Below are 12,193 nucleotides of genomic sequence, written 5' to 3' on the forward strand. Positions count from 1 at the left end.
CCTATAAACATCTACCTTATACTTACTATACTGGGACCTTTATGGGACACTAGTAATTTAGTATTGCCCCACCATAAATCAAGTGATGACTTGAGCCCTTTTCTCAGATGAAGATGAAGCTTCTTCAGAGCCTCAAAAGACACAATACATCTGTTTCTCAGGCTTCCTAAGGCTCCCTGTGACTAATAAAATTACTTTGATATGTAAAATAAGTGTAGTGCCACTTTATGTAGACCCTAACACTTCTTCCCCCTCTAGTGAGCTACATAACATCAAATATAGATTTAAAGAGGGGAACGAAGGAGTTAATGAAAAATAGATCAGAACCGCGCTCTTCACATTAGATCTCATGAGGGCGAAATAACAATTATGAGCACAACAGACACAAATGCATTTGTTTTGAAGCCCAAGAGTCAGTTCGTCTTGGCTTGCATCATCCCAGTCTTTGTTCTATCAATTAAGGGTATTACTTGTGTTGCTGCAGTATTTCATTTTCCTCTGATGCTGACGTTGTGCAGGGCTGTACCTTCATAGAAAAATCAATCCCTAAGCACATTTTTTTGCTTAACCCCCGTGGGCGGTGCTGTTGGTTTGGAAAGCCTCCGTCTGATGGTGTGTGAGGTAAGGTCTTATCTTGTGTGAGAGTGTGTGAGCGTGTGTCTGTATGTGCAAGAGAGAGAGGGAGAAAAGCAGATGCTCCCAGTTGTTCTGTGTGCTTAATAGTGCCACTACAGTGTTTTTCTCCTTTAAGGAAACCTCTGTCCAGGTAAGCAACACAGCACACTACCAGAAAACACAGAGCAGAAAAGACAGTGTGTCTCATTTGGTTTAAGTCAATGACAAAATGATTTCTGCCATTTACAAGTGTCAGAGGTGTGAAAACAAGTGCAGGAGGGCCTGGACATCAGGTGCCACATGGTATCAAATCAGTGAAAAGCTGATCTGGAATAGTCTGGAATAGTGCGTTGAGTGGAGCCCCTTTTATACATAGATCCCCCATTAAGAAGGCCCCCCCCACTCCGTGTTCCTACCATTTATACAGAATATATGTGTGACATTCCCGCCTTGAACAGGCCTAAAGTGGACCTTGAAGCATTTTCATGAATAGACAGATTATTCTGTCCATTAATGTAAGTTAGCGAAGAAGAAAGTGAAATATAAGCACTAATAACGGCCTTCTATAGGAGCTGTAACGTAATGAAATTGATCATTCTGCGTGACCCCCTGAAATTGGATTTTTCTGAAAGCCTCCCAGGACGACATGGTTCATCCATCCTCTATAAAAAATAAAAAAAAAACAGGCAAGAGGAAATTTGCTTTTAAAGAGGGAGAACCACAACTCCTTAAAAGCACTTGTCACTTATGTGTGGAGCCCATATGAACAAGAGGTTGAGCTGCTGTATGCTATAGGAAAGGTGCAGTGTCTTCTTCCAAGTTTCTGCAAGAGACATTCGATTAAAATTGCATGACAAGAGCCTGAGGTGAAAAAAACCAGCAGTGAAACAAACCAAACTGTCAAACGAGTCTCAAGAGGCACCGTTTTGAGTAGTGAACACATTTCCTTCCACACTTAGGAGGATTACAAAAAATAAGAATGAAATAAAAATATAACCAAAAAAAAAACTCCTGGTGATGTTTTTAGGGGTGTCAGCCACAGTTTATGTAGTTTTTTGTAAGTGGAAGGATTTGATGTGTGCTCTAAGTAAATTGGCCTTTTCTCTAAACCTTGGCACATCCATCTGCTGCCTCGGGGTGAGGAACTGGTTCACAGAGGACGCAGAGACAAATGGAAGATGAAGATATTGGTTTCTTTACCTCTTGTCTGAAGTCCTTGACCACAGGTCTCCTGAGCACCGGGACTGTCCTGTCTGAGAAACCACGGGACCAGCTGGCACTTCCTCCATTTGTGGGTTTTCCACCTGGAACGAATCAGGACAGGACACAGCATCCCCTTTTTTTAGTCAGTCAGAGAAAAGTTAACTTTGATCAGTGAAGCTCACATTTATTCAGGTATTACTTTAGTATTTTACCTGACATTACTCAGTAACCTTCAAATACAATCATGACATTGAAAAGTGGCGTGGCACCTGTTATACCTGTATATAATCCCATACATATTCATAGCTTCATCCTGAGCTACGAATATGTTTATACAAGTATAATGCTCATGTCACAAAGTCACATCTAACAGTGGATCATTCTGCTGTCGACACCTGGTGATGCTGTCGACCGCTCTGCACCTGCTTTGAATCATGTGAGATAAGAGGTCTCAAACAGCTACACTATGAACCTTAAAGTCTTCAGAATTTCTCAACCCATTTACATCAATTTGCCAAAATTGGGAGAAACTTTAATCTGACATTAGTATTATGGGATTACTCCAGTGCCTTTACCTGAAACCTGGACAGACGGCGGGCACCTCGCAGTCCCTCTCCTCCTCCAGCACCTCTGGACAGTCCTGTCCCCCGTTGGATGGCAGCTGGATGATAAGACGTTTCCTTGATTGCTTTCTCTTCACAGCATTACCAGCTGCACAGACACAGACAATTCTTGAATTAAAATAAGAAATGTCTGCATGGGAAAGTGATGAGAAAAATGTCAAAATGATAAGCTAGGCTGCTCAGTTAATAGTCCTTGAAGAATGGGCTTGGAGACCACTACTGCCAAATCTAATTGACAGCCATCGTAGACAACATGCACGTCTGATTACTTAGGATATCAAGCCAGCAACGATGATGTAGAAAAATCCCATTAGAGCTTGGAATTGACTCAGATTGAATTTATGGTATTTACATGTGAGGAGATGCCCTCGAGTAGTTCATTAAGATGAAATGAGCCTCTGGGTGCTCCTGAACCCAGCTTTAAACCTTTGTATGTGGGTGGTGTCTAATTCTCTGCACAAGGTGAAGATATCAACAGCATCGCATTAAAATGCACAGTCGCTGGTGCAGCACGCTCTGAGTGAAGAGATTTATGTCGGCGTGTCAGATGAAGAGGTCATAAAAATATGGATAATAATGATTCTCAGTTGTAAATCAATGTAATGTATTTGCCAGTGTGTAACAGCTTGGGCGACGGCTGCCTGACAAAGGTGACCTCCTCTCAATTATGTTTTCTTTTCACAGCACGAAAACTACAACAACGCCACACACTTGCTGACACTTGTAGCCATGGGCGAGGCGGCTCGCCAGGTGCACTAAAGGAGGTCAGCCCAAAGATTGTTTTACATGCCAACCTGTCAAACTAATTATGTGTAACGAGATGTGAGTGCATGTGTTTGTGTGGTAGTTAATGTGCCTGGCTCTGTCCCACATCTGTAGTTTTTCTACATTAAATTAAAACTCGCTTCTGTGTCTACCTCTAGTCTGGGATAGAGTCATAGCAGTACATTATTTGATAATCATATTATAGTTCACTATTGTGACCTAAAGCAATGATACCAAATCCTGTGAGCATCAGAAACCTTTACCATATACATTAAATTAAGTAATAAGAAACAACCAAAGACAGACTGAAAACATGAAAACAACATGAAACTAATCAAAAAAACATTTCCTGTGGTCAGTATGAGGCTGTATTACTCCACATCAGCTGGGTCATCTCATCCCTGCAGGTGATTGATTTTTCTTTTCCACTGTACCTGCGTCGCAGGTAACAGGACATGGTGTCCAGTCGCTGAATGGGGTCACGATACAGTCCTTCTTGCAGGGCAGCTGACATGGTCGCACAGTGCTGGGGCGAGGGCCGTCAGGACACCTAGGGAACAAAAACACACACAGCAGGGGCTGTAGGGTCACACTGCTGGGGGCTCATGCTGGACTACACATTCACCAGAACACAACAGTGAAAGGTCTGAGGCCAAAAAAAAAAAGAATTATATTGAAGAGTCTTGCTCAGTGGATTTCTTGAAGACACTCAACCTCCAGAAAATACTGTTATTATGACTGAATCTAATCCATGGTAAAAACCACTTTAGGTAAATATTAGACTCAAATCACTGACTGCTTAACAAGAGCACTGGTTCCACCTCAGCTGCTCTTTGGCCTCAGAATTGTAGAACCAGAATTTCTGCTCATTTTCAAGCTGTAGCAGGGAGAGCCAGTAAATTCACTCTGTATATCCAAATGAAATCCCAAATGTGTCTTCTGGGCACGTTTCTATTGAGCTCTCACAGAAGGCAGCAATTTGACAGGAGAAAAAAAGCTTTGTTCGCAACTGCAAGATGATGTTTCACTGCACACTGAGCCCATATAAATATACCATCATGGACCTTTTATTAACACTGATAATATAAAATTATGAAAAGGCACTTTTTCATAGGTAAAGATCATTGAACATACAGTATATTTTTATGGGCTGAGTGTGCGGTCACTACAATATAGAAACTGCTACTGTCTCAGATCAAGAAATTTTGTCTCTTGCATTTTGGTATCTGTTGGTACAATGTTTTACTGTAATCAACTTATCTAGTAAAAGCGTGTGATATGTTTTGTTTTTTTTTACAGTCCTTTATGCTGTTGTGATTTCTGGTTACTGAAGGTCAGTATGTTAATGGGATTTTTGTCAGTTTGTCAGATGCAGCTTTAAACAAAATATAGGTATTTTCACTCAATTGTGCCCCAACTGGGACACACTGAAATGGATCTATTATAATAAATGTATCATATATTAATTTATATTGTTATTGATATTCTATATTATATGTTTGTGTATTTGGTTATGTTATGATTATTGCAGCAAATGTTTTGTCAAAATGAAGATGTTTCTGAATTTGTTTGTGTTTTTAAGTTGCAGTGTGTTGAGCTCTCAGGGCCACCGTACCCAATCCCCAGTGACTTTCTCATAGTGAGGACTCAATTGACATTTAAAATGTTGACTGCTAGAAATATAAACCATTCATTCAAGCTTTAATAAACATCTGTGTAGAGGTTTGGCACACCAGCCGTCTGGGTATTGCTTGAATGCAGAATGTAATTATTTCAGGCACAATCTAGGGCAATAAAAACTGAGGAAAACCTTCGTAATCACATCCAGTTTATGACTGATGAATGCCATCTGGCTGACAGCAGATAGAAAGAATAGATGGTCATATCCCCCAGCAGACCACTGCAGACACTACAGGCAGTTCTATAAGAGGATGCTTTACATTAATTACTCTCTGCTGAGGACGCTGTAACACACAGAGGTCCTCCAGGCTAAATGTAGCAGACTACAGCCCCAGGATAGAAACTCCCTTGTTTTAACTGGGTTCTGTTGTCAGTAAGTGATAATCCTTTTGATGGCACAGAATACAGGGTCAAGCCAAGGTTTTTCGAACAAGGGTTATGGTTAATCTGCAGTCATTTAAGCACCTACGGTCCCCTGTGCATACTACTGGACCACGATAAATAGGTCGAGATAGACCTGCTGGAAGACATCTTGTAATATGATCCCTGCAACGCTGCGTCCCCGTTTTCGCAGCTGGATGTTGCCGTTCTGTTTCCTCATCTATGGATGACACGAAGATCATCTGGGTCACGTTTAATGTTGCTAAGAATGAGCGTTCTCCTCTGGGCCTTCCATACTCGTTAGCATGGTGTTATCAGGCGAAGCGATAGGGAGCCTCACAGGCAAAATGTAATAACGTAACAGTGACACAAGGAGAGATTTATTTTTAATACCAATAGACAGAGCTAAATCCCTCTCGAGCGGAACAAATCCTCTGGTGTCTTCATACAAGTGAATGGTCCCCAGGAAAAAAAAAAAAAAAACAGCAGCTGCTGAATGCAGCAGGGGGAGGATACCTTTACATTGTCTGCATCCAGCTGATGCTCACATCTGTAAAGAAGTAAATGCACAGGTTCCTCACTCAAGGACACTTCAACAAAATGCAAGGCTGGTGAAAACCTGTGAACTGAGGCGGGAGGGACTGCTAACCAGGATTTATCAATTTGTACAGAAACCTATTTTAACCTCTTTATCAAGGCAAACCCAGTGTGAAGATGAAAATAAACAACACAAAAGAAATCTACAGGATCTAAATACAATCAAAGTTTATACAGAACAAAGAGAAAGGCAGTTTATTATGTTAGAAATCCAATAACCAGGAGGCTGATATCAAAGCTGCAGGTTCGAGAAACAAACTTATCGAAGAAAAATAAATGCAGCTTTTCATTTTGTGTCATAAGTTCATTTTTAACGGTTTTCAGTTCACAGTAATAAACCAGTTATTTCAGCCTCAAACTATTTTGCTGTGAGTTCACCAAAGTGGTTATTATTAGGATACTGAGTAAGTTTTATTGGCTGGTAAAAGGATTACACTGAGCAGATATCACAGCTGAAGGTGCTGCAACATCATTCACATCAAACACATTTTTTGTGTGTGTGTGTGTGTGTGTGTAAGCGATCCCTAAAATATCCAGCATAAAATCTTTTCAAACTTCTCTATTTCAGATTTTTTGTTTTTTTAAAACAGCAGGAATTATTTATACTTTATACAAATGTCAGATTTTTCATTAATTGGTTCTTGAGTCTGACATACAAATATCTCCTCGTGTAATGAGGAATCAGAGCACTGGTGCTATAAGATGCTCTGACTCCAAGAGCTGTTTGACGTAGCGGGGATTAAACATTTGACCTTGTTAGACTCCCTGTGCTACTCCAAAATGGTAAATGTCCGAGGATGAGCTACAATCTAAGACTCCAGTGAGATCTTGAAAGGACATGCGCAAGAAAACTATATTCCTATTTAGTTAAAACGCTGTGGTTTAAAAATGCAGCTTGACTTTTGCCTTTGAAGCAGGCAGAACATCCCCTGAATACCAAAACAAAACCTCGGGAACTGTGAAGTGTGGTTCCCTGCGTTTTAGATTTCACCTTTTCAGTGTACTTCCCCCCCCGGTCTATGTTCTGGTGAGCTGGTCTTCAACAGAGAAACAACAGCATCGATTGTTGGTTCAAACGCCTCACACAACCTGTGTTTATGTTTTTGCTGACAAGGAAAAAAAAAGTTTCTCCCGGATTCGACTGAATTATTACTGTTGTCTCTCAGAGGTGAAGGTGGAGACAGGGCGGAGGGCTGGGTAAGCAAAGTGTGTGACTGAGACTTGGGAGACCACTGTTCACATTTTGTCTTCTGCTGACAGTCAACATTGATTTTTTTTTCCAGGCATGATAACGATCTCTTACTGAACCTTAACATTTTAGTTCCTTCAACTAATGAGCCTTCAACTGCTGCTGCTGTCCCCCTCTCTCCCTCTCCCCCTCTCTCCCTCTCTCCCTCTCTCCATCTCTCCATCTCTCTGTGTAGGTTTCATTTGGGTGCTACAGTTTTCTCCCACAACTCAAAAACTTCAGATATTGTGAGCTGGAGAATCTGAATTATCCATATGTGTAAGATAAAGAGCGACAGTGTTTGTCTGTGTTGTAGCCCGACTGCACCTGAAGACAGTTTCACTGTCCTTTATGTGTAACTGTTCTTTTGTTTTGTTTGCTTTTGTACAGTTATGGTGACAGACTCTCTCTCCAGCCCCCTACACTCATATTTCATAACTCATAACACACAATAAACAAAGTTAAAGATGGATTTGACTGACTGCCTTATCTACCTTTTCATTTCTTTTCAAATTCTTTATAGATTGATGATTGATGACTTTTACTGCAAACCAAATTTACCTACGGGTACAACCCAGATAGATAAAAATAAGTCTGGCCAATACTTGGGCCACAAGCTTGTTGTCTTCTGGCCCAGTATACACCCTGGTTCCATGGCCCAGATCTGGCCCACATATAGGACGATTGTCAGATGCTGCTTCCACATCTGGTCCTGTTCTGGCGCACACAGAAAATCTTCCGGCTGTCAGTCAATACTGGAGGATAACAGCTGGAAACTGCCCAGATGTAGAAGTATATGAGCCAGACGTGGTCTGATGAAACCAGGCTTATGTGGGCCAGAAGAATCATTTAGCTATCTGGGAAATAAAGTATCCTGACCTGAGAGAAACCTCCTAAACTCCACAGCACGGACTCCTGGAGAAAACTAAAGATCGGTTAGGGTAAAAAACGACTGGCTGGATGATCACTTCCTCTGTGACGCCTACATTTAGATATGGTGAATAGGGATGGATGCTTCTCTCTTCCTTTACTGTAACATTCTCACTGAGTGCAGCATTCACTCTTACATTTGTTCTGTACACTCCACTTTGTAACCTACCTGTGTGTTTCACACACAGGGCAATGAGTTGACTCATAGCAGGTTTCGCTCCACGGAGAGAGGCTCCCCCTTTTAGTCTAATTATATTGTAGCCCCACTAATGATGGGTATTATCCAAATTTTGATGATTAAAATCCAATTAAATTCCAGTTTTCAGCGAGAGAAACCGGCCATGTTTGTTGGCAGAAACACAAAACCAGCCAGAACCACAATGCCTGGCTGGAAGACCGTCTGTGGGGGTGTGAAAGCTAGCAGTAATACTGTATTGTCATTGATGCATTTTTTATTATGTATACATTTTGTTGTTCCAGTGGTTTCCAGCTTTATTTCTCCTGTTATCATTTTTGCCTGTAATATTAAATTCTTTTATCCTTTGTTTTTATTGTTTGCTTGAAGAAAGAAAAAATGTTTATTTACAAGGAGCTTGGGGTATTTTATCCTGACTGCACAATCTTCTATTATCCATTTCTGTGTTTATCACTGTGCAAATGCTCAGCACTGAAATGAATGAAGCTCCCCTCCCCACTAATGGCATGTGGTTTTAACAGACTCGCTGGATCCAGTCAGTGTCACAATCTCATAATGATCTTTAAATGTCATGAATTGTAGCGAAGCAAAGGACATACACGACATGGCACTGGGAGCTTGTCCCAGAGCACGACATTAAGACGAGCAGCCAGGCTAATGCTTATGTTTTGCTTGCTGCTATTAGCGTGTTGAGTAATCTGTTCAGCGAGAGGCTGTTTTTTTAAAAAAAAAAGAAAGAAATGAGCAGATGGTTGAGCGGGATGAAGAGAGGAGATTCAAAGCAAAGAACTGTCAGTAGTTTTAAGAGAGTGCACGCACAAACAGGAACGAAAGTCTGGTGGGAAAAGATAAGGCCTAATTAATTTCATTATTAAAATTACGGACTACAAAACAATAACATCATTTGTTTAATTTAGCATAAAACAGTTGCAGTTCTTCAAGGACCCTTTCAGTGGTGTCTTTGGCCTCCGTCTCAGGGCCCCTCAGCTACTGTATCTATCATAGTCAAAAACAAGGAGTGAACACAGCCTCCATTAGACGACACGGCGGGGAGATGATTGACTGGGCTTAATACAGCTCCTGTCGAACATCATAACCATGAATCATTCAGTCTCCTTTTTCATAGATTCCACAGCATCAATGTGATTACACAAACACACATTTGGTACCATTCAGCACACAGACTGTCAGAATCAATAAGCAGACGTTGTTGTTTTTTCCTCACACCACAACAGCTTTCTCGATAGGATGATAGCAGCCCAACCCTGAGGCACTGACATATTTCTCTCTGTTGTGTCTGCGGTTTCTATTGGGCGCTGACAGTCAAGTGTTTATGAGCGTGTGTGTGTGTGAGTGTGTGCGTGTGTGTGAGTGTGACATGCACTCTGTGAGGTTCACTGCCTGAGGCTGCAGGAGGAAGACAGCTCAGATCCATCTGTGAATGAGACAGGGCACATCTGCATATGCAGGGTGCAGGCGGCCATGTTTGTTTGTTCTGTTGGGATCCCATGGGTGCACTGATCAAGAATACCTGCCAGTTGGATGAAGACATGCAGGGCAGAGAAAAAAACAAAAAACACCATCACAAGAAGTCACTTCTCAGTGCAGGAGAGGAAATACTGCCTCTAAGCAACAGATGGCCAAGAGACCAGACCTGTTTCTTTCTTTATTTTTTAGGTTTGTTTAATCTTGCAGCCTGAGACATGTGTCATTAAGGTCTGTCAAATCTACTGGGTAAATACAAGGTATCAAACACTTTCGTGAAAGAAGGACCATAAGCTTTACACAACTATGGACAGATGACAAAGTGAAAGAAAAACCTGAATAAATGAGTGGAGGAACATAATGAATTCAGATGCTTTCATACAGGGCACCAGGGATCAGTGGATGGTGTGATGAAAATAATAAATCATACACTATGATCTATGAGACCTCAGCCCAGCTGAACACCTCTGGGAATCTTTGAAGCAACAAGTTAGACGGCGATCTCCACTGCCATCATCAAAACACCAAATGAAGGAATATCTTTTGAAAGAAGAACACTGCCTGATATGACTTATTAAACTTTTGTTAAGTATATCTGCTGATGTTTCTCCAGGCTTTGTGCTCCTTATGAAAATGTCAGAAAGTATTGAAAAATGCTCATCAAGTCGTTTGCAGGTTGCTTGTTCTGTCCGCCCTACAGTCCACGACCAAAACATATTCAGCTTATTATCATATGGGAGAAGGAGGGTGGTGCATCCTTATATTTGAGGTGCTAAATTAGAACATTTTTTGGCTTAACTGACGACAGAATCGAGGCTGACTAATTTTTCTGTCAATCAGTGAATCGACTAATTGTCACCGTAGTCTTTTGTGTATTATCCCAGGTCAGTACTTCTGGCATATAGTACAAAGCAATTATGAGAGGCCAATTCTTCATCTTCAGTGTTTGTCGATTCATATTTAGGACCTTGATGTTTACACGAAGACAGGAATCCTCTGAGGGTGGAACTGCTCTGTACTTGCTGTTACTGATTTTCAATAAAAATATATTGCAAATAAAAACTGCCGATAATGAAGGTGTATTTGTCTGCCCTTTAGATACCATACATACCATCAGCTTCTGCTCATGTTTACAAAAGCAGTTTGGCATTTTTAGACCATTTCCCTTCACATACATGTTTAGTCTGTATCTTTTTTTTTCAAGTTAAGAACAGATGACTTGGCCTTTTTGGAGTTTTTTTAAGGTTGCTGATTAACAAGCTGAATGCAAGGTGCAAACATAGTGAGCATCAGCCTCATCCAGATGGGTTTTGATTCTGCTGACTCTGGAACATGTGCCATTGCAGTCTGTTAAATTTACAGAGTGAAACAAAACAAACACTTTTAAAGACTATAGATTTTTTATAGTGCTATTCAAGTGCGTCCCTTTAAACCATCAATTCCCCCAAATAAAATAACAAGATATCTATACCCTCTAAAATGACAAATAGAGTTGTTTTGATGCACTTATTGGCAAATCAGCATCACTTAAGTCTGTGAAGAGCCTCAGTCATCCAGGTCATGGTCATCCAAGAAAAGTTTAATCCAGGACAAATGGACTTGAAGACATTTCACCTCTCATCAAAGAGGCTTCTTTAGTTTGGACTGACTGTTGGGGAGACCCAGGTATTTAACCTCTGTGGGGTCATAATCAGGGCCACTGATGTCACTTTGTTCTTCAGCTCCTGGCTGTTGTTACAACAGTTGTTAGAGTCACCTCTTGGAGTGAGAATGGTTACTAACTCTCCTGGAAATGGATGAGAGGTCGGCGCTGTGGGTGGGGGATAAGTGGTATTGATTAAAACATCATTTAAGGTTAGAGGAAAACTGTGATTTGGGTAAATTGTCTGCTCTGTTAAGGTAAAGGGAGCTTTGTCTGACTGTGGGTTTGAAACAGGAAAAGAACAGCCGTCAGAACAGTGGGAACATCCACCCCAGTCTTCCCAATATATGGACTTTACTGGGAGGACAGAATCAATAAACTGGATATCAATAACATATATTTTCAACCCTCATATTGTGTAGGTCCCTCGTTACTGCCAGCTCTTGACTTCTGACTCGTTGCAGTTTGTGTTCATTGCATGTTGTCATTATATTTTCAAAACTGTTCCTGTCAACATATTAAAGTTTTACTTGTTTTTGTTTTGTCATGCATGTTGAGTACAGATGATTTGGCCTCTTCCAGCTCTGTTGCTTTGAAGACTTGCTTATCAAAGTGTTGATTGCCAGACATCTCTCATAGCAGACAAATGGAGCTAATTGGCAATCAACCTAATAGGACCCATCTTGGTGGCAACATTTGTCATTGCAAGTTTAAGATTCAAAGTCATTTCCATGAGGGATGTGTGTGTGTGTGTGTGTGTGTGTGTGTGTGTGTGTGTGTGATAGTTCTGGGCAACAACCAAAACACTTTTATGTGTTCACAGCTACAATAAAAGAGCAATGTTCTAC

At 41.0% G+C, this 12,193-nt stretch overlaps 1 protein-coding gene across 1 annotated transcript in view; it reads right to left on the reverse strand.

The window, feature by feature from the left end:
- The window catches only part of thsd7ab (thrombospondin, type I, domain containing 7Ab), a 181,181-nt gene that overhangs the window by 48,667 nt on the left and 120,321 nt on the right, over positions 1 to 12,193 (reverse strand). Inside the window, exons 11-13 of the mRNA XM_071470376.1 lie at positions 3,641 to 3,756; positions 2,394 to 2,529; positions 1,816 to 1,919 (exon numbers count right to left, since the gene is read on the reverse strand). Of these exons, the coding sequence (XP_071326477.1) occupies positions 1,816 to 1,919; positions 2,394 to 2,529; positions 3,641 to 3,756 (356 nt within the window). The remainder of the gene's footprint in view (positions 1 to 1,815; positions 1,920 to 2,393; positions 2,530 to 3,640; positions 3,757 to 12,193) is intronic.

The sequence above is a fragment of the Trachinotus anak genome, unplaced genomic scaffold (genome assembly GCF_046630095.1).
Source record: "Trachinotus anak isolate AG129_WGS33_773 ecotype Australia unplaced genomic scaffold, CSIRO_AGI_Tana_v1 ptg000032l, whole genome shotgun sequence".
Taxonomy (NCBI): domain Eukaryota; kingdom Metazoa; phylum Chordata; class Actinopteri; order Carangiformes; family Carangidae; genus Trachinotus; species Trachinotus anak.